The 21626-nt window shown below is 49.4% G+C and overlaps 1 protein-coding gene across 1 annotated transcript in view; it reads right to left on the bottom strand.

The window, feature by feature from the left end:
- Nucleotides 1-21626, bottom strand: part of pkd1a (polycystic kidney disease 1a) — an 87993-nt gene that overhangs the window by 14321 nt on the left and 52046 nt on the right. Inside the window, exons 18-36 of the mRNA XM_036546869.1 lie at nt 19134-19274; nt 17882-18164; nt 15298-15514; nt 13839-13998; nt 13113-13265; nt 12524-12668; nt 11367-11990; nt 10657-10813; nt 9494-9752; nt 8513-8708; nt 7268-7438; nt 6548-6691; nt 5857-6067; nt 5223-5349; nt 4067-4183; nt 3881-3930; nt 3016-3218; nt 740-845; nt 231-346 (exon numbers count right to left, since the gene is read on the bottom strand). Of these exons, the coding sequence (XP_036402762.1) occupies nt 231-346; nt 740-845; nt 3016-3218; nt 3881-3930; nt 4067-4183; nt 5223-5349; nt 5857-6067; nt 6548-6691; nt 7268-7438; nt 8513-8708; nt 9494-9752; nt 10657-10813; nt 11367-11990; nt 12524-12668; nt 13113-13265; nt 13839-13998; nt 15298-15514; nt 17882-18164; nt 19134-19274 (3580 nt within the window). The remainder of the gene's footprint in view (nt 1-230; nt 347-739; nt 846-3015; nt 3219-3880; nt 3931-4066; nt 4184-5222; nt 5350-5856; nt 6068-6547; nt 6692-7267; nt 7439-8512; nt 8709-9493; nt 9753-10656; nt 10814-11366; nt 11991-12523; nt 12669-13112; nt 13266-13838; nt 13999-15297; nt 15515-17881; nt 18165-19133; nt 19275-21626) is intronic.

The following is a 21626-nucleotide window of genomic DNA, read 5'->3' as shown; positions in this document are numbered from 1 at the left end:
GCTTTTTCATAAGCAATTTACCTTGCAAGGATTGGTTATTTTATTTCATACATCAAAACGGCTCCAAAACTAACCCTTGGAGATGACCTCTCAATTACATGGGGAAGCCACATGGGTTTGTAGGTCAGGTCATGGACTTGTCAGAGCAAAAGGATAGGACATACTCTTGGGTGCAACCAGGGGCAGTCCCAAGGCCCTCTTACCTGTGTGGGACTTGAACACGCTCTTACCTGTACGAGAGGTGAACGCTGTCTTGGGTGGCTCCCTCCTCACGGCTCCGGCAGGGAGAGGCTCGTTCAGTTTCTGCAAGAGGATCACTTCTGTCTTGTCTCCGAAAATACTGGACCTGCAGGGCACCAGAGAAGAAAGGGGGAACCCTCCATCACCGGACGCCTCGATCTGCACAGATCCTCTGACCTTCACGATACAGTTTGAGGATTGGATGCTACAGCTGTCCACACGGCTGGAAGATCAGTGTATACCTGCGGCATGAAGCCCATTTTCTGGAACAATGCTACGCAGATTCGCTGATCTTTAAATGGTACGGACAGCCCGCCCTATTCACTGAGCCTTCCGCATCTGCCTATGCCCATGCTAGACAGGTCAGTGAATCTGTCCATCATCTCATCCCCCCCCCCACCCCACCCCACCCACATTAATCCAGACCCAGACATCAAGCCTCTTCCCCTCGAACCCTTCAATCCCAGCATCCCCAGCCGGAGCCCGGGTTCTCACTCACAGGTCGGCCATCTCGCTGTCCGTCTGGGAGAAGAACTGCTGGGGGTCGCAGAGCCGGGACACCTGCAGCTGCCCATCAGCCAGGATGCGCTTGATCAGGTCCTCATCTGAATGGGAGCAGAGAGGGACTGTAAGGCCTGGCAGTGTCTCCAGGACTGACTCCACAGACTCTACAGAACTGACTCTACAGCTCTACACCACTGGGGTGCAGACATCTCCAGTACTGACTCTACAGCTGCAAAACCGACTACATACTAAGGAGACCCCCTTCTCTGCATCACCCCTATACTTTCTTCTCCACACTGGCTGCCTGGGAGTTTGACTGTATGTTCTTTCTGCTGGTTTACAAAGCACAGAAGTCGCTTAGTATACACCAGATTTGTTAACTAATTACCAGCCCTAACACAATCTCAGATCATCACAAGCTAACTTGCACTGTGTTCCACAGGTAAATCTAAAAAGAACTGGAGAGGGAGCATTCTGTTCTCGCTCCCCTAGACTAGGGAACATCCAAGGAAAACATTATCAGAGATGCGCCATTGATAAAAAAAACTTCTTTTTATTTTTACTTATTTCTTATCTTTGTTATTTTTATTTCTTCCTATTTCCCAGATTAATTTTACAATCTTGTTTTTTATAATAGCTTGTTTTGCCACATATTGTTTGCATTATAATCTCCTGTCTTTATTTTATCACTTTTTAATGCCTTGTTAAACACTTTCGGCTGCCAAATTTATAAAAGGCGCTACATAAACAAAGTTTATTATCTTTATTGTACACACTCCACACCTCTACAGTACTGCACTACAGACTCTTCAGTACTGACTACGGCTTCACAGCATTGCTCTCCAGACAACTGCTGACTCTACGGCTTCACAGCATTTCAGTACAGACTCTTCAGCACTGACTCTACGGCTTCACAGCGTTTTAGTACAGACTCTTCAGCACTGACTCTATGGCTTCACAGCATTTCAGTACAGACTCTTCAGCACTGACTCTACGGCTTCACAGCGTTGCAGTACAGACTCTTCAGTACTGATTCTACGGCTTCACAGCATTGCAGTACAGACTCTTCAGTACTGACTCTACAGCCTCACAGCACTGCAGTACAGACTCTTTAGTACTGGCTCTACGGCTTCACAGCATTGCAGTACAGACTCTTCAGTACTGACTCCCCAGCTCTATAGCTCAAAAGGACTGCCTCTAATGCTCAACAGTATAACAGCCTCTTACAGCTATGGTCTCTACACACATCTGCCATGCGCAGACTATAACAGCATACACTACAACAGTATATACAATAGACAGTTTAAACCAGTCTGGCCCACTGTAATACAGCCATAAGACGGTTCTTGATTACACTTGTTAATTATAATGAATGAATAATAAAGGGAGGATTTGAAACCGTGCACAAAGAAAGTGCTACAGCTGCTGACATTTTAGCGCTGGCTGGAAAAAGGGCTGTGACGTGGCCTGGCAGTATCTCCCTGGCTCAGACACATGACAGGGCAGGGGCAAGGCATGATTCTGGCCGAGACTCCTTCATTTTTTGGGGCTTTGGCGGTCCAACTTAACAAAAATAAGCAATCTGCCTTAAGAGATACATCAGAAGGCAACGGGCAAGGATTCCAATGTCAAATGTGGAACGCCTTAAAATATAGCCAACTGAGCAAACTGGTTTCAATCAATGATCAGAGCAACCAGGAAGTGAGCTCTCCCTGAAGGGGTTTGGGCTGGCTGGTACACTTGCCCATTTCAACATTTTGCATTTTAAAGAGGAAATAAAAAACTGTCTCAACACTCTTCATAATAAAAGTTTTCATCTCTTCACATTAGGCAACTCATGTGTACAACAACTAAAATGTGAATGCAGACACAGAGCATTTTAATCTGTTATATTGATCGCTGTTGATCCAGCACAGTGATAAGAGTTGGCAATGCCACTCTTTTTTATCAAAGATGAACTGATGGTGACATTTTCTGCATTAAAATATCCATGGAGGCATTCACCAATTTTAATAAATTTCAGATTATTTTTCTCAGGCAGAGAAGATAGCAAAATGATTTCAGTCGTGTTGCCCACTGTCTCTGAATTCTCTTGCTCAGAGCCACTTGGCTGAAAACACCCCCACAGTCTGGAACTCGACTTTGTCACCCAGTCCTTGTAATTTGATCATGGTCTTGTCAAGAACTGTGTTAATTGCAAATTGGGTGGGGGCAGGTGAGGATGGCACACGTGCGTGAATACATCCAGAGCAGCAGGGGGCGGTGTTGTACCTGAGGAGGTGAAGTACTTGTTCCGGTGTGAGTACCCCCCTGCCTCCTCCTCCTCCGGGGTCAGGGCCATGTCCACCCCGAGATGCCGGCTGCCCTGACCCCTCTTCAGTTTGGGCAGCGCCGCCCCGACAAGAGCTGGGTCGCTCAACAGATCCGGCCAGTTCCCTGCTCGTTCCCTCTCCTGAATGCCCCATCTCTGAACACTGGGGGTGGGGGGGGGGGGCACAGAGGAAGAAAAAAGGGGTATAAGGGACCAGCTCCACACAGACGGAAAAGACAGCTCTACTGTACAGAGACCTAAGGGACAGCTGTACTCTATGCAAATCTTTAGAAGACAGCTGTATTATACACTAGAGGTAAGGAGACAGTCAGGAAGAGAATTTTTCTTTTCAGGTTACTTTTGTTATTTTACTTTTTCATTCCTGACTGCATGATATCCTCTTCTGTGATTTAGATTCCACAATTATTAAACTGTCTTTCTTTCAAACACGCAGAGAAGAAACATTGAAATGAAATAAAAAGAAAGTACAGAGAGCGCAGACAAAAGCACAGAGAGTGTCGTCTCATTTTCAAGCAGCTTTTTTTTCAGGTAAGAGAAAATTTAGAGCATTCAACTAATTGTACTATTTAAGATGTTCTCTCACTTAAATCACACAGTGTTCCTCAGCGGAAGAACGACAATGCAAACACGCAATGAATATCAACGAATGTAATTACTGTCAGGTCACAAAAACAAAGCACGGCACCATCTCGGGGTATGATCGTTCATTCCTGTTCAAACCCGATTCTACTGCAAGCAGCTGCCTTTACTGGAATTTCAGAGTGTGTCAGTCAGGAGAGATTCCTCTGGTAACAGTTAGCTCACCTCTTTGAAGAAGGAGTGGGCAGGTCTATATTGGTCTCCTCTGAGAATGTCTGTGGGGGAAATGGACGGGATGGGAAAAGTGAGATTTAGATTTATCAGTGTGAATGTTTTTAACTGGGACACATCCACGGAGACAGAGAGGGACACATCTGCCTCCACTGTTCCCCCCAGAGTCGCACTGCACACCTCTCCAGGGATGCCGTTGAGGATGAGAAAGGAGCTGCCCGCCATGGAGTTATCCAGGAAGTCATCGATCTCCAGGGATTCCTGATCCACCTGAGGAGGGAGCTGCTCCACTGACACCTAGACACACGAGAATGCATGCACACACATGCATCAACACACAAACAAGACCACAATGACACACACACACACACACGCACACACACATGCATCAACACACAAACAAGACCACATGGACACACACACACGCACACACACACACACACACACACACACGCACACGCACACACACACACACACACGCACACGCACACACACACGCACACACACACATATGCACACAGAAACACGCATACACAGATATACAAACATACACAGGCAACCACACACAAACACGCAAGCGTGCACACATTAACAAAACATACAAGAAAACAGACAGAGAAAACCAGTCTCTCAGTGGCTGTTCAGCATTACAATAAGAAGCAGGAAAAAAAATCACCTAACACCTTCCTTCTAGCTGAATGTTAAATGTAACAGCCAGTGACAGATCATTCTCACTGTGGTTCCTTTTGGCAACAAGCGAGAAGATAAGTGAGCAGGATTTCACTCAGCATCTGAGCAGTACTCCCTGATTTCTGTCAGCACGATATTAAACTCCTCTGCCTTAACCCCAAAAAATATTTTACACAAACATCAAGTCCTGTGATTCAGTGTGCCAAAACCCTTCATGGCCTGCAGCTAGGCTGTTGTGTATGTGAAGGGGGTGGTGTGAAGGACCAGTTTGACGAGGGGAAAAAAACCAGGCACAGTGTGGAGCGTGCCAATGTAGGTGTATAGGGTGGCAGTGTAGCACAGTGGTAAGGAGCAGGGCTTGTCACTGAAAGGTTGCTGGTTCAGTTCCCCACTAGGGCACTGCTGTTGTACCCTTGGGCAAGGTACGTAACCAACAATTGCCGCCATAAATATCCAGCTGTCTAAATGGATAACACTGTAAAGAACTATAACCTATGTAAGTCGCTCCGGGTAAGAGCGTCTGCTAAATAATGTAATGTAATGTAAATAATGTAATGTAAATGGATTGCATGCAAAATTGCAACCTATCTAAGTCACTCTGGGTAAGAGCGTCCGCTAAATGATGGTATGATGTAATGTGCCTTACCTTGCTGCGAGCCATCCGGAAGAGACAGAGCACCAGCAGATAGAGGGGGTACACCGCCAGACAGCTCACCAGGCCCACCGCCACGGTCTCCCCACTCACCACCGCCAGCCTAGCCACTGCCATCGGGCTGCAATGACACAGCGAGTGAGTGAGAGCCAGGGTACTCTCCCCTGTCACTGACTCACACCCATACTCTGATGTTCTCATGCTTCCACTTATATCCTCATATTCATTAGCACTCACTTACTTTTTATATTAACTCATTCACTCATCCACACTCACTCAGTCACTTGCCCGTTTGCCTCAGAGTAGCTAAATCGCTTGCTCATCCTCATATTCACGTGCATTCACTTATTTGTTCTCACTCTCTCACTCACTCGCCAACCTAATCCTAACTCTGCTGGACATGCTTACATGCATCCATTGGCACTGATTCACTGGGAGTTGTTCATTAGGGTTTCTCTTCACAACCATTCAAGGTACCATAATCAATCAGAGCGCTGCTTCGTGATACCAATCAGTAACACTATTTCAACCCATAACAAGACTCTGACAAGGCGCAGCGCCTTAACGATGTGTTATTTTCCACTCTCCCTGCACTGAGGCTCGTTAAATTCGATAACGCCTGTCGTACCTCCTGGTTCGGTCGGCCACCGTGCCGTGCCACACGGCGTTGGCCAGCAGGGCGAGGTGCAGCAGCACGGCGCAGCAGGTGGCCCTCTGCAGGCGGGTGAAGGGACTGCGGGGCGGGCGCAGCCACAGGGACAGCCAGATGTGGCTCTCGGACACGGCGCGCTGCAGCTCCCAGGTGAGGAGGTGAGAGATCTTCCGCAGGTCCGCCTCCGCTGCGGGGGGGGGGGGGGGGACATACGACTGAGACGCCTTGCTACTTCGCTGACTTCACATTGTTTCACATCGTTCTGTCACACCGAGACGCCGCACGCAGGGAGTTAAATCTAAGCTGACTGAGGTCAGGGCGGCGTACGGGCCCAAACGCCTCTCTAAAAGAGCTTCATTTTACACAAAGCACTGGAGAAATAAACAGGGCTTATCTAAGCTGCCGATTGTTTCAGACAAGTGACCTTTCTGGGGCTCAAACGCGCCTTGATTGAGTCTGGAGAAAGGTCAGCGAAAACCAACCAAAACATTAAAAAGGGCAACTTTTTAGAAAAGAAAATCGCACTTACGGACTTGCCTGTATCGCTGCCTACAGGAGGGAGGATTAGGTAAGTCAGTAAGTGATTAAGTCTACTTGGTTTTTTCGCTGCCAGGTTTGGCAGGACTGACACAGATTTCTATGGGTTTGGGACCAGTCAGGTTCTTACCAGAGGCCTCCACTTCTATCTCCACCCTGCCGTCTGTTCTCTCGTTGTCCACGGACAGCCACTCCTCCACCAGGAAGTAGTAGCAGCTGCCGGTTTGCAGGTCTTTTACCAGGACATACTGCAGCCTCCACGCTGGGCTGAGCCCTAGGGGAGAGACACACATCTGTCAGGGCCTGGAGTGGGGTTCCTTGACTTGGCGTATACTCTTCAGGCATCAGGTTTTTAATTCCAGTTCACAAATGCTCTTATCCCCCATCTCCCAATAGAAATCGGCACTGAGGACTCCTTCTAACAATAGAAACCTCCTCCCTCTCTCCTCACAGAACTCAATACCGTGACCTTACAGAACTCAGAGCTATGACCCTGTCCTCATAGAACTAAATGCTGTAACTGTCTCCACACAGAGCTCAAAGATATGACCCTGTCCTCACAGAACTCAATGCTATGACCCTCTTCTCACAGGACTCAATGCTATGACCCTCTCCTCACAGAACTGAATGCTGTGACCTTTTCCTCATGGAACTCAACACTGTGACCCTCTCCTCACAGAACTCAACTTTGTGGACCCTTTCTCCCTTCAGAGCTCAACACTGCGACCCCCCATTCCTTACAAAGCTTGACACTGTCCACCCCGTCTCATGGTAAAGCTCAATCCCGCACATTCCTCCTCCCCTAACTCCCGCACGCTCTTCCTGGCTGGGCTGTGGGCGCGGGCCGCACCTTTGTTGTCGTGCCAGATGCGGATCTTCCACACGCTGCCCAGGCTGGTGTCGGTGGAGATGTGGAAGATGTCCAGGCTGTTGCGGGCGAACGCACCGCTGCTGTCCAGGTGGCGGTGCCCGCTGCGGCTCTCCCTGCCGTACAGGCTGATGCCCACATGGGCCGTGGTTCCTGGGGGACGGGGGCGGGAGAGGGAGGGTGAGGGCTCTCACGCTAACCGTGCGCTAACGACGACACGATCCGTGCACTGGTTACAGTGACATCACCGCTGCTGGTACCGCAACCAAGGCCGTATTAGCTGTGTGAGTTGCAATTAATTTGAGTACTCCACAGCTCCCAAAGTCAAATATTTAGATAACTTTTCCTAACGCACCGTGTTCCCGCAGTAACTACTCACAGACTCAACGATGCAGAGAGATCCGCAATCGCTCACACTTTTAAGGCAGACAAATTAATAACATTGCTGAAGTGTCTGAAAAATTAATAACATCAGTCAAGTGTCTGTTATTTTTATGTAGGGTTCTTGGGCTCTCCTTCATGAATGTAAATGAGCGAGAATATATCTCTGAATCTTTCCTCATTTCTGTTTAATAAGCAGCAGAATGCTGACTCATGTCTTCCATTTAATTGATTAGTGATCTCATGGCCAAATATCTGGGCAATCTGGCAATCGAGCAGTTGATGTCATCCTTATAAGCTGGCAAAATTGATGGTGATGGCAGTAACAGCAGCCAGAGCAGCTGCCATTAATCCCTACCATGTTACTCCTCCTTATTCACCGCAGTTTCTATCACAAATTCACAGGAAACCTGATCTACCTGCAGTCCCTAAATCCCTAAATTATATAGTTGTTCCTTCCCTTAAAAATACTTTCTGCTCCTTCCCCTGAAATCCCTAAAATGTTCTACCTTTTCCTTCCCCTTAAGTCATCTACATGTTACTTCCCCCAGAGTGATGTACCTGCTCCTTCCCCCAAGAGTGATCTACCTGCTCCTGTCTCCACAATGATCTTCCTGCTCCTGCCTCTAAAATGATCTACCCGCCCCTAATATATTCAATCTGCCCCTTCGCCCAGCCAAATTTACCTGCACCCCTGCTCCCTGTCGCAATCAATCAACTCTGATATGCTATAGTTCCCTTGATAATCACATTGTCTTGGCAGCGCAAAGAGTAAAAACAAACAAATGAACAAAGAACGGGAAATCGACCACACCGCAGCCCACCTCCGGCCCCCTGGTGACCCACCTGCTCCGCGGCCCCATCCGGTCTTCACCTGAACCTCGTACTTGAAGAGGCCGTCCTTCCCGCAGAGCGGCACCACGGCGGCGCGCCGCAGGTCCACCTGGTCCAGCTTGTGCAGGATGGCGGCCGCCACGGCGTAGGACACCAGCGCCACCGCGCAGGTCAGCAGCACCACCAGACTCAGACCCGCCACTGGCTTCTGCAGTGCCCGTGGAGAGGGGGGCGGGAAGAAGAGGCGGTTAGTACCGCGAGTGTGTGCAATTGTGTGTTTGTGTGTGTGTGTGTGTGTGTGTGTGTGTGTTTGTGTGTGTGCGTGTGTACGAGACTCTGTATCACAGCTAACACATATAAATGTATGGAGCAGGGCGTGTGAGTGGCATGGAGCAGGGAGTGAGTGTGTGTGTGTGTGTGTGTGTGTGTGTGTGTGTGTGAGTTTGTGTGTTTGTGTAATGTGTGCATGTGTCCGAGACTCTATATCACAGCTAACCTACAGAAGTGTATCAGGTGTATGTAGTGGCAGGAGTGTGGCACAGTGGTAAGGAGCAGGGCTCGTAACCGAACATTTGTTTGTTTGATTCCCTGCCGGGGCGCTGCTGCTGTACCCTCGGGGAAGGTATTTAACCCAGAATTGCCTCAGTGAAATATCTGGCCATATAAATGGATAACATGTAAAAGTGTAACCTAAGTCACTAAGGTAAGTGCGTCAGCTAAATGACAATAATGTAATGTAATGTAGATATACAGCTGGCCCTTAGCAGGTATAATGCAGGTATATACAGGTATATATATACAGAACAGAAGTGCATCCATTCATGCTAAATGAGCAACAGTGTCGTACAGCGGTGTAGCAGCGGTATACAGCAAGTCTGCGAAGGATACCCTATATGTTTTTTTTCCCAGGTGCACAAAGATATTCGGCAGGTGTGTGAAACGCCCCCCCCCCCCCCCCCCCCACGCACAGGCGTTAAAACAGGGCGGGCTCACCGGTGGGATGAACTGCACGGCGTTGGGCGGGACGAAGAGGCTGGCGGCGAAGGAGGTGAGGTGTCGCGTGCTGCAGACGGCGCGTCCGGCCGTGGTCTCGGCCAGCGGCAGCATGCCGTCTGTGCGCCACAGCTTGTCGCTCTCGCTGAAGTACTGGCACAGCGAGGAGAAGACGCCCACCTCCAGCCGCACGCCGGGGGAGCGGGGGCTGCAGCCCGTCGTCACGTTCACGTAGTAGTCCAGCGTGGTGTCATGCGACCTGCGGGGGGGGGAGGGGGGACGGACACACACGGTCTCACTTCAGAGATGGGGGAACCCCCAAGGTGCTCCAAGGCTCGAAAGCATGCTCCTCTCCCGAAAACGAAGAGCAGTCATAAATCAACAGCAAAACATTTACTGGAGCAAGTAAGTGCGCGCTCACTTCAACAAGCCAACACTATTCATACATCACGCAACCGCTTTATCTAACAAGTCACTTTATCTATACCGGCAAGTCATACATCCATCTCTACTGCTGTTTCACTACTTTTGGGTGGCCTTGTAACTGTGAAGTCAATACAAAATGAGCTCACTGACAATGTATTGTCGTGCCTATATATAATACAGTACGTGCACACGTGCTCCAGTAAATGATTGGTTGTTTAGCAACACACGGCATAGCCAGCCATGTCACTGTAGCAACCACACAAGGCATCTAAGATACTCTGCTATGACTACTGCAAAAAACCTCATTCGAAGAATTCTCCAGGTATATCAGTGTGCTGGGAAACATATACTGTATATACTATATTATATATACTGCAGTGTTTTAGCTTTCTGAGATTTTCATCACCGGTCTAGAGGGTGTAACGGCTCTCTAATGTCCATTCCTTCCAGGCCCTCGTTCGTTTTACGTATCCAATTAGGAATCCAATTTTCATCAGGATAAATGGCAGCCCTGTGTCTGAAGGGTAGAGAGAGGCTGCAGATTATCTTTATCTACCTCAGCCTAAGACCTTCAGCTGCCCCTTCATGCACGAGGAGACTGCAGAGGTACGAAGAGGGACTACTAAGTCTAGCCCTGCAAACAGGAAGAGGGCTTTCTGTGCCTTGCTCCAGAGACAGGAAGGCTTTCTGAGCCTAACTCTAGTGGGGGGGGAGAGAGGGGACTTTCTGCGTCTTACTCTGGAGACACGAAGAAGGTGTAGAGCTTGTGGTCCAGGCCGTTGAGCATGCTCAGACTGATGCTTTTCCTCTGGGAGCAGTTGTACTCGTTGGGCTCGGCGGAGCTGTCCAGGAAGGCGCTGATGGAGGGGTCTTCCTCCATATCCTCGATTCCATCTGCAGGACAGAGAGGCACAGTGTATTACAGCTCTGAGCTGGCCCTCGACCCCGAGTACTAGTCCTCCACCGCCCCCCCACCCCCCAGAACTGGCCCTCCACCCTACAAACACCCCCCTGTGTCAGCAGGTACAGCTCATTCAGGGCTAGCTATGAGCATTCATTCATCACTATGTCAGCATGACAGAACTTACCCATTTAGCCAGACAGATTTCCAGTGTGAAATAACTTAAATAAATAACTTTACTTATACATTGATTATGAAACTGTGCTTGGGGCACTTCACAAACAGCAATAAGAGCGAGAAGCCAAAAAAATTTAAAAGAAAAAAAATCAATATCCTAATCCATAACTCTCTTCTCATCGCTGCCACAATTTTGCTTTCATTGGCACACTGATTACAGTATAAACATAATCTAAACTCACTGGTCACAGTAACACTGCTGATATAATTATCTCATATTTTCACAGCCTCCCTCTACAAGATCTTGGCTAGCTGCCCCACTCAATCGCATAGCGAGTGCTGCCCCCTGGAGGCGGAGGAACGCCTTACCGTCGAGCGGGCTGAAGGACAGCTGGATGTGGAGGCCGGCGTGGCGGTTGGTGTTGTGGGTCCCGACCTTGACGATGATGGAGCTGCAGTGGCTGACGTTGGCGGCCCCCGCCAGGAGCCGGTCGGGGGAGGCGTCGGCCCCGCTGTTGTTGGCCACGGCGACGGTGATGGCCTGGCTGTTGTCCAGGCTGGCGATGGGGATCTGGGTGCCGTTCTCCGTCTGGAACTCCATGGACGCCACCTCAGTGGAGACGGTGTAGTTGCTGACGAAGTTGAAGGGGAAGGGGTTGGACTCCACCTGGGAGAGGAGCTGCACCACGCGGGGCACCACGGCCAGGCTGCTGTTGAAGGCCGGGGGGATGGAGAAGAGGCAGCCGGGGCTGTCGCCGTAGCAGAGCAGGCTCTGCGGGTCGGCCCGCTTGCCCGTGGCCGTCATCTCCGTGCAGCGCAGCACCAGCGGCTCCTCGTTCAGCACGCGCGACAGCATCAGGATGCGCATCAGCTCCGACGACAGGTTGTAGGCCTTGGCCGCCACCCGCAGCGGGTGCAGCTCGCTCAGGGTGGCCAGCTTGTCCTCCGCCTCCGGCTGGGACGGCGACTGGCTCACCTGGTGGATCAGATCACCTGGAAGACCCGGCGCGGCCGTCACGGGAAAAACAAATTAGGAACGGACATGCAGACAGCGGAGCAAAAAGAAGAGGAAATGCACACTCTCTTCGTGCATGCTCTACAGCGATGTGCGCTCAGGTATGTTCTGTAAGCATGATAGCAATGAGAGCTCACGTATGTTTTACATTACATTTCATTCATTTAGCAGACGCTCTTATCCAGATGCCTTTCCGGCACAAAAGAACAGAAGTGCATCCATACAAGTTAAATGAGCAACAGTGTCAGACCAGGCTAACAACACTCCCAGACCAGCAAGTACATGCACAACAACATTCAGGCATCACCACAAGTGATCTTGCGCTAACCTGAAACCAGGCAGCCAAGAAAACTGCGGGATGTGATAAGCTACTGTTGAGCTACTATTGTGATGAGCTCTTTCCCACACTGCACACCTTGACCTAAACAATAAACATGATAACAAATGAGTAATTTCAGGTCAGGTCAGCAGAGCGTGGCTGGGTTTGGCTGATGGGGGTCCCTGCTCTTACCCATAATGCTCAGGATGTTGTCTGCGATCTCGGTGGGCGTGACCGTGCCCTGCTTAGTGTCAGTCTGTAGGATCTCCAGCATCGACTCCAGCTTGTTCAGCGTGCTGTTCTGACACTCCTCACAGATGAACTCCCGACTCACCGCCTGCTCGTGGACGGATGTGCACACACACACACACACACATAGAAAAACACATACGCGCGCGCACACACACACACACACACACACACACACACACACACACACACACACACACACACACAAACACACGCACACATGTAAGACTGCTGTGAATATCCTCTACATCCTGCTTCTTTTTTCCTAAAAATTGTTCCCAAAGCACAATGCGAAATGTAACACAAAGTATGTAGCTAAACTCCTCATAAACATTGCCACAGAAGAGAGCAGACTTGAAAGGTATGGGACTCCACAGGTATCTGTGGAGCATGCTGTTGGACCCACAGAGTGCTTTGACTGTTGTGATCAAGGGAGGACCCCCATAGGAACCTGTTGTGCTTGTCAGCTGGGCTCCTCTCTGTGAGGCCCAGACTGTCTCTCCCTCCCTCCCTCACTCCCTCCCTCACTCACTGTACACTGCGCCAGGGCAGCCGAGGTCTGCTGGATGTCGCTGACGGTGTTGAGGTCCAGGGCGGTCAGCGCCTGGGTGATGTTGCCACGGACGCCCACGCGGTGACGCCTCTCCGCCACAGCCACCTGCGCCGTGGGCGTGATCTGCTCATACTGTGGAGACAGAGCAGGCCGGTCAGCAAGTGTGTGTGTGTGTGTGTGTGTGAAATGTGCCTTGGAAAACTCTATATTTTTAGATATTTATATATTATGCATGTAAATTTACATTTTGTTACTTAGCAGATGCTCTTATCCTCAGTGATGTACAAGATGAGAACACTTAACAATACATTCACATTGCTGACACAAAACAGATGCTCTTATTCTGAACAACTCCAGATGTCATGCTTAGTTTAATTTAAATTCTATTTATATGAAACAGATGCATATACACATATATATACACATGCACACACATTCACATAGAGATGAATGGATAGAGACATACTGTACGTACACTGAAGATGGATAGGTAGACACATGGCTGGACAAACTTAGAGAGACAGACAGACACAGAGATGGACAGAACTTGCATTTCATGACAGGTATGTTGGACCTTTACATGCTTTCATTACATGAAGGATTCTACACAGAAGCTATCTGTCCAGGTCTTTTGGGAGAGAGGTGGCGATGTTGGTGATGTCGTGAATTGTGGGCGGGGGCCGCTCCCCGCCCGCTGGTCCTCACCTCGTTGAGCACAGTGATGATCGCCAGGCAGAGCTCTCTGACGCGCTGGGGGTCCCCCTGCTTCAGTAGGTCCCTCAGCTTGGTGCCAGTCAGGTGGTACAGCCAGTGGGCCAGGTTGTCGAAGCCTGCAGGGGCTTCTGGGAGAACCACCTCCATGGACCTAGGCGGCAAGACACAGGAATGAAGCCCAGTCCGAGGACTTACCAGAGGTGGTGTCCGAGCATCGGATGTACCAGGTTTCAGATATGGATCAATATTGCTTACCTTGCTCAGGATGAAACTGAGATATGTATACATGATTGTTTGTGGTGCAACATTTGAAAAAAAAAACACATGAAGTCACACCTTTTCAGTTCTCATAAATCAGTTATCTAGCCATGTCACACGCATGTAACCAGTATGTGGACACTCAAAATAGAATCTGAGCATGTTTAATGTAGCCCAAGTGATTTTTACACCACTCTGCATGTGGCAGATTAGCCTTAATTCTATGTGACTAGACAGATGCGATGTATTCTGTTGTTGTTTATAAGCACATGCGGGACATTTCAGGACGCAGGTCTGTTCACGCTGACAACAGATATGAGTAACTTCCAAAATTGACTATGAACAATCAGACAAAAAAAAATAAAGCTTGCAGTCTGAATGTAGAATTCGAATTAGTAAAGTGTGATCAGTGTGTGAATGGGCGCTGTGTGAATGTGCACTTGCATACTGAAACCTCAGTGACTGAAATTACTGACTCACTGAATGTGCAGTCTGCTGCACGCACCCAGCAGTTGAGATCTCTGTGTATAAGCATGTGTGCATGTGAGTCCTGACTGGTTGGATGCAGTCAGCCTGTATGTGTGTGGTCTGTGTGAGCGTGTGTGTGGTCAGTCTGTATGTGTGTGAGTGTGGTCTGTGTGAGTGTGTGGTCCGTGTGAGCGCGCGCGTGTGTGTGTGTGTATATATGTGGTTTGTGTGGGTGCGTCTGGTCAGTCTGTATGTGTGAGTGTGGTCTGTGTGAGCATGTGTGTGTATGCATATGTGGTCTGTGTGAGTGTGTTTGAGTGTGTGTGTGTGTGTGTGTGTGTGTGTTTGAGTGTGTGTGTGTGTGTTTGAGTGTGTGTGAATGTGTGTGTGTGTGTGTGTCTGTGTGTGCGTGTGTGTTTGAGTGTGTGTGTGTGTGTGTGTGTTTGAGTGTGTGTCTGTGTGTGTGTGTGTGTGTGTGTGTGTGTGTTTGAGTGTGTGTGTGTGTGTGTGTGTGTGTGTGTTTGAGTGTGTGTCTGTGTGTGTGTGTGTGTGTGTGTGTGTGTGTGTGTTTGAGTGTGTGTCTGTGTGTGTGTGTGTGTGTGTGTGTGTGTGTGTTTGAGTGTGTGTGTGTGTGTGTGTGTTTGTGTGTGTGTGTGTGTGTGTGTGTGTGTGTGTGTGTGTGTGTGTGTGCTGGAGCACAGGAATGCCTGCACGGTGCACTCACTTGTTGAGCGCAGTGATCGCCGCCCCCTGGTGGTCTTCTATGACAACGGACACGGCCACCTTGTAGCCGCTGGAGCGGAAGCCGGGGGGCAGGTAGGTGGTGTGCTCGGGGCAGGTGCCCTTGTACACGCAGAACTCCTCGCACTGAGACCTGGAGCAGCGTGTCACCAGCAGGCTGTACAGCAGCGGCGTCTCCTGGTCATCCGAGTCCTCATAGCCTGCGGCCAGAGAGACAAGCGGCATGTGCTCAGCAATGCGCGGACAAAGGAAGGGCTGCTTGTTTTAAAGAGACATCACTCTTTACAGTTTAACATTGTACTATGGGATTGCAGGTTCAAAACCTAGGTGGGGCACAGCAGAACAGCTGTGTAGCATAGTGAAAAGGGGAAGGCTCTTAACCAAAAGGTTGCTGGATCAATTCCCCACTGGGACAGCGCTGCTGTATCCTTGGGCACCCCTTGATACCCAACCCAGAATTACATCAGTAAATATAAATAAAATATCCAGTTGTATAAACGGAAAATATGAAAAACAGGCTATGTAAGTCTTCTGGATAAGATCTTCACTAAATGACAATAATGTTATGCAATGAAATGTCATGGGCGGGATGGGCAGTAATCTGAGGGGCAATCTCTGGCTCAGAGCGTGTGAAAGCCATGGATGTGACAACGGCAATAACAGTGTGGGCCGAGAGGATGAAACTCTTATCGTGATCAACACAGTTGCCCGTGTCTCCGCTCTGTGCCGAAACACGGCGTGGGGACAGGCGGCTGGTTAATTAGGCTCAGAGCCTTCCGAGTCTCTCCCGGGGGCCTTCAGTCACTTAGACGCGGAGTCTGAACCGCCCCGCAGGCTCCAGTGACGAGTCAAATCGAGTCCCTCTGGCGTATTCCCAGTGGGATCTCTGATTGCAGGGGCTCTGTCAGCTCTAAAACGGCCCATCCTCATTAGACCTTCATCCAAGGACTACGAAAAGGGTGAGAGGTGCTGTGTTTATAGGCCTGTCCATGCAGAAGGAAAATCGAGGAGCCACTCCCGCCATTGGCAGCTTCACGATTCACAAATTTTAGGCGTCACCACCAGGCAGCACCCTCTAACCCTGACTAAATTATTAAATGAAGCTACATATTACTTGTTTGTTGCGTTATTCATTGAACATGCATATACGTTTCATACAGAAATGTCTGGAACAAATAAATCTTTGTAGATAAGCCTTTAAGTATAGGTACTCCCTGTACATCACATTAACTTACAGTATTATATATTTGTGGGGTATGAAGACAGGCGGATACACGGACAGGCAGCGTCGAACAGACAGGCAATTCCACTACAATTCTCTCAATTCAGGGAAAGAACTGAAATTCAACTAATGAATTGAAAATTGCCCTTGAATTTCAATGAAGTTTTTTTTTCTTTTTCAATTAGTGAATTTACTGAATTGAAATGCAGCCGAGCACAGCTCCGCAGACGGGTGAACAAGACAGCTTCCCCCGTTGTGTTATTCTGTTTGACCGAGACACTGCTTTTCATTACATAACTATCCAAAGCTGCCTGCAGCCGTCCAAAGAGCCAAACTAAAAGAGGGAGTGAGAGAGAAATCCATATTTAATGCATTGCTCCCCCACCTTCTCTTCTCTAGTAGAGACAGAATGGAAATTTAATCCGGGAGCTTTCATCTGAAGTGACATAAAAAAAGCTCTGAGCAAAGTTGTTGCCTGTCTGACTGCCAGTTTGCTCAGTATGGGACCTCCACCTCCTAACTCCACCGAATGAACGGCTTCTAAGACGGCCACCACACACACCCACCTTTCATCTTGTGTACAAGCTGAACCCAAATTTGAACCCCGGCCGTTTGTGTTATTCACAAATCGCGGCAGTGTAGCATAGTGGTAAGCAGCAGGACAGCCGCCGTGTAGTATAGTGATAAGGAGCAGGGCTCTTAACCAAAAGGTTGCCAGAATCCCACAACAACAAACTGGCCGTGCCCCCCACCCTCCCCACCCCCGTCGATGGGATGGGGTAGGTGGGCCAGGGTGCCCTCCCTCAAACCACCATCTCAGCACCCTGTAACTTCTTGCGTTCCTGCAAGTTGCCGTGAGATGCCAGTGGACTAGCAACCATCCTCCAATTAGTGCTCACTGCAGTTGTGCCCTCCAGCAGGGTACTTGAAATGAACCACTTCAGTAAATACCCAGCAGCAAATGGATGGTGGAGTTACATGTGCTCTGCAAGTTGTTATGGATAAGGCCATCTGCTAAGCAAATGAAAAGAATGTAATCTTGTCTACTTCTGCACTTTGTGTACTGAACTGAGACAGCTATCCCCTGTAACTGGTCAGTATCTAAACCCTATGTTCTGCCTCGGTCTTCAAACCCTATGCTTCGCTAAAATCGCTACGCTCTGCAACCATGGGGCAACTGACTTCAACTTAAATGGATACACTTCTGTTCCTTGGTGCTGGAAGTTGCTCTGCTAAATGATTGTGAAGCATCTGCTAAATGATTGTGATGTAATGTTATGTAATGTAACCGAAGGAAGGCCGGTGGAGTTTTTTGGGGGTGGATCCCTGCCGACTCTTTGCTCACCTGTGCAGTTGAAGTGCACCGTGTCCACCAGGGTCCTGACCTGCGGCGCGTCGGGCTGCAGGGAGCAGGAGCCGCCCGTAGGGGGCAGGTTGTGGCGGAGCACGATGGAGGCCACGCCCTCCCGGTCCATGAGGTCGTCGGTGACGTGGAGGCTGAAGACGTAGGAGTCGCCGTCGCGCAGCACCCCCTGCCGCAGGACCAGGTTCATCCCGTCGTTGCCCGTCGTCGTGCTGTTGGAGTCCAGCACCAAGGACTCGTTGCTGAGGGTCATGGCTGTCCAGCGCTGGGGAGAAAGGGGCGGGGAAAAGACACGTCACGTGAGCCAGTCCTGCTGACTCCTCCCCGCTCCACTGTCCACTGACAACCCTGACCTGCGTTACAGCTCTTAAAGTTCTTACTTTTTTTAAAAGGGATTAACACAGCGGACTTCAACTGTTTCAATATAAGCTTTGTCAGCACAACAAAAGCACACAGGCAGAAATTAGTCTGAGGGACTGTTTTTTTTTTCACCAAGAGGTTATTAATGCATAGAAAAGTTTCAGTATTTGTAGTGTATGCAGAGACCCTTGGAGTTCTCCAGACTAGAACTGACACAATGATAGATGATCTCAGAACTAAAGGCAGAGTGATGAGCCTAGCTGGGCTGAATGGCCCGTTCTCCTCATGAAACCTCTTACACTCTAATGTTACTGTGTTCTTATGCATCTTTCGATACTCCTGACAGGGTTTCGTATTAGTGCTTTTGGTGCCTTCACTGAAAAAGAAATAGGAAATGTCATTCTGTTCTGGGTCGGCAGTCATCAGCTCCGTTCTGCAGTGACGGCCATGTTCCAAACAGACATTCCATAGCATGACAGGATTTATCACTGGTGACATCACCCAACACCCACTGAATTTCTTTCAGCTTCATTCCGCAGGAGTGACCTCACTTGACACCCACCGGATTTGTTTTGACTTCGTTCTGCAGCGGTGACATCACTCCTAACCCACCGCGCCGGTCCCCGCTTCATTCTAGACCGGCGACATCACTCAAAACCCACTGAATCTGCATTACTTCATCAAAGGCCAGTGCTGTCCTTCCGCGCTCGTTAAAGCGGCCTGACCACGGTGACCGCATTCCTTCAAAACTTCCATGAGTAATTTGGCTGGGAACCGGGAGGGAGAAAGGGAACCACCATGGGAGAGAAGGACACCAGTGGCAGCCTGTGACTCAGAGGACCCACCCCACCCCCCCCCCTTTCTTGGGACTTACCCCACGGTGAGAGTCCTGGCAGTTGCTGCAGGTGCCGGCCAGGTAGACGTAGGAGCTCTGGCTGACCTCGTAGATGGACTGGGCCTTGCAGGACACGCACTCCAGAGACACCATGGGGATCCTCCCGCTCTGCACCAGAACCTGAGGGAAGGAGACTCATTCACTACCACGCCTGTACACTGACGGCAGCCCCCCACCTCCCCCCACAACACCAGCACACTGATGGCAAACTTTCCCTCCAGCACCCGTTCAGTGGGCATGACACGCGGACAAGGTTATACCATTTAAATGTGTAACAAATTACAAAATGTATCGCTTCATCCTTTCTATATACATTCAGGTGTCAAATCTGATGAAAACTGAAATTTGTCAAACTTTTTTTCTTTCCGCTCTCTCGGTGAAGGTGACTTTCTCCAGCAGCCTTTGAGGTATTACTGAAAGTCTTCACCTGCGGTTCCTCTCGATGCGGACAAGTCCCCTCGCTCTATGTGCTGCGCCGAGACCTAATTCCGGCACAGCGGCCGCCGGCTGCCCGCCTAACCTCCTCATCAACGCCGAGACGACGACGAACCAGACGAGAGAGCACGGCCGCACAGCAGGAGAGAGGCCTCTATCAGCGGCCTCTTAAGCACCTGCATCTCACATCGCTGAGCCTGGGACTGCCGGAGCCCCCGGGACTCACGCTGAATAGCAATGGCGGGAGCGAGACAGCGAGCGCCCACTTCAGAGACCGTCTCCTTCTGGGATGCTCCTTATCGGAATTAGTGGCTGTTGGAGAGGCGGCTAACCTTCCACCAACTCAGCCCCCTGCTCTAAATAGGTGTGAATTGCCTGCTTGAGTATATTTGAGTACATCTGAGTTATGTATTTTGAATTAGCAGGGGGCGTGCGGGGGAGTGGAAAATGTTAAAGGGAACCAAGGACAGAGGTAAGAAATTTGTCCTCCTTTTCTCCCAGCCCTGGAGAGCCGGCCGCTGAGAACACTTGAGATTTTGCGCATCAAGGACAGGAGCGCCGCACAGAGCTGATTCTACGCTATCTGGCCTCTAAGGCACAAACAGCAGGGGGTCCCACAGCCGCCGACTGACCCTCGCACATGCCAAACCAGCCTTTCCGGAAGAAAGAAATTCACATTATTCCAGATCATTACACCGATCCCGAGCCTCGTGGGGACGTATTTCGGGTTTTGTATTCAAAGTGGTGTTCGCTGTTGTTTTTTTTTTTTTTTTCTTGTCCGTTTCATGCATCTTCGGCCTTAGCGTCGCATGAGGGACATTAATTATGCAAGCTTTCGATTTGGCAGAAACATTTTAATGAACGAGGAGGAAAAACAGACCGTGCCACTTACGAACTGCAGAGAGCTCTGCCGAACCGCGCGGACGAATAATCCAGCCTTTCAGGTATTTGAAACGACGGGTAACCAAACGCGCGAGCGCCCCTCCGAGGCGCCATTAAACAATAGCGTCCGTGTCTGTCCTCGTCTGGGACGACGGTGCCCGGGTCAAGGAAGGGACACGCGTACCCTTCCCGTCAATCACCGTCTGCAACGGGAACGGTAGCAGGCGATGCCTAAAAGAATCCTCCCGTGCTCCACGTGAAAACTTCCACGTGGGGTGAATTTTTTTAAAACTCACACCTGAAAAGTCTCTCCTTTCAGGTAAGGTATGAAGTGAGCTGGCGGCGAATAAGCGATGAAAACGACAAGCACTTGAAGAGATGAAGCACCACTGGAATAAGCCCACCTCCTACCAATGTACATATATTACCACAGATTATAACACAGAAATATCTGTATTCTGTATCGCGTTTTTGATTGTGTCTGTAAATTAGACGCTGAAGAGCTGCTCTCCATGCATATTTCAGCTGTAGGGCCCTGATATAAGGGTACTAACTGTGTGTTCAATTCAGCGGACAGTCCAGATCAGCACGGCTCTCTGGGAATATATAACAAAAGCACAGCTAACTGTTTGGTTTCTGTTCTTATTCATGCAAATTGGGGAGTGGCTGTTTTATCTGTTGAAGAGAAACAAGGACCTGAAGTTCCATTCAGTGCTGTTCAAAAGATAATCATTTAATTATTAAAAAAACACTTGAAAACAGCGGGGTAACGCTTATGAACCTTGCACAGGAGTTCAGCCTTGGCTGAATGGTTGGTTAATTACACATTCTGTATAACCTGTAATTAGCCATGATCTTGAAATGAAAAAATGAGTCAGATCTTAAATTCTTCACGAAATAAATGAAATTAAAAATCTCCTATTGTGTGTAAGTCTGTATATTCAACAATTATTGAAGATTTTTTTGTGCGTTAAAACCTTTTTTTGATAGTGCTGATTGCTGGTAGCGATTATGGTCCTGCACATGGAAGAACAGGTCGTGCTTTCTCTTCCATCAGCTGAAACAGGCGCTCTCAAATTTTCACAAATAAGAACAGAGTGGGAACCCAACAAACTCCAGCAAGCCGTGCTTTTTATGTTTTCCCAGAGGGCTGTG

Source organism: Megalops cyprinoides, chromosome 1, assembly GCF_013368585.1.
Source record: "Megalops cyprinoides isolate fMegCyp1 chromosome 1, fMegCyp1.pri, whole genome shotgun sequence".
NCBI lineage: Eukaryota > Metazoa > Chordata > Actinopteri > Elopiformes > Megalopidae > Megalops > Megalops cyprinoides.
The sequence above is the reverse complement of the archived record's forward strand: the minus strand, read 5'-3'. Positions and strand labels throughout refer to the sequence as shown.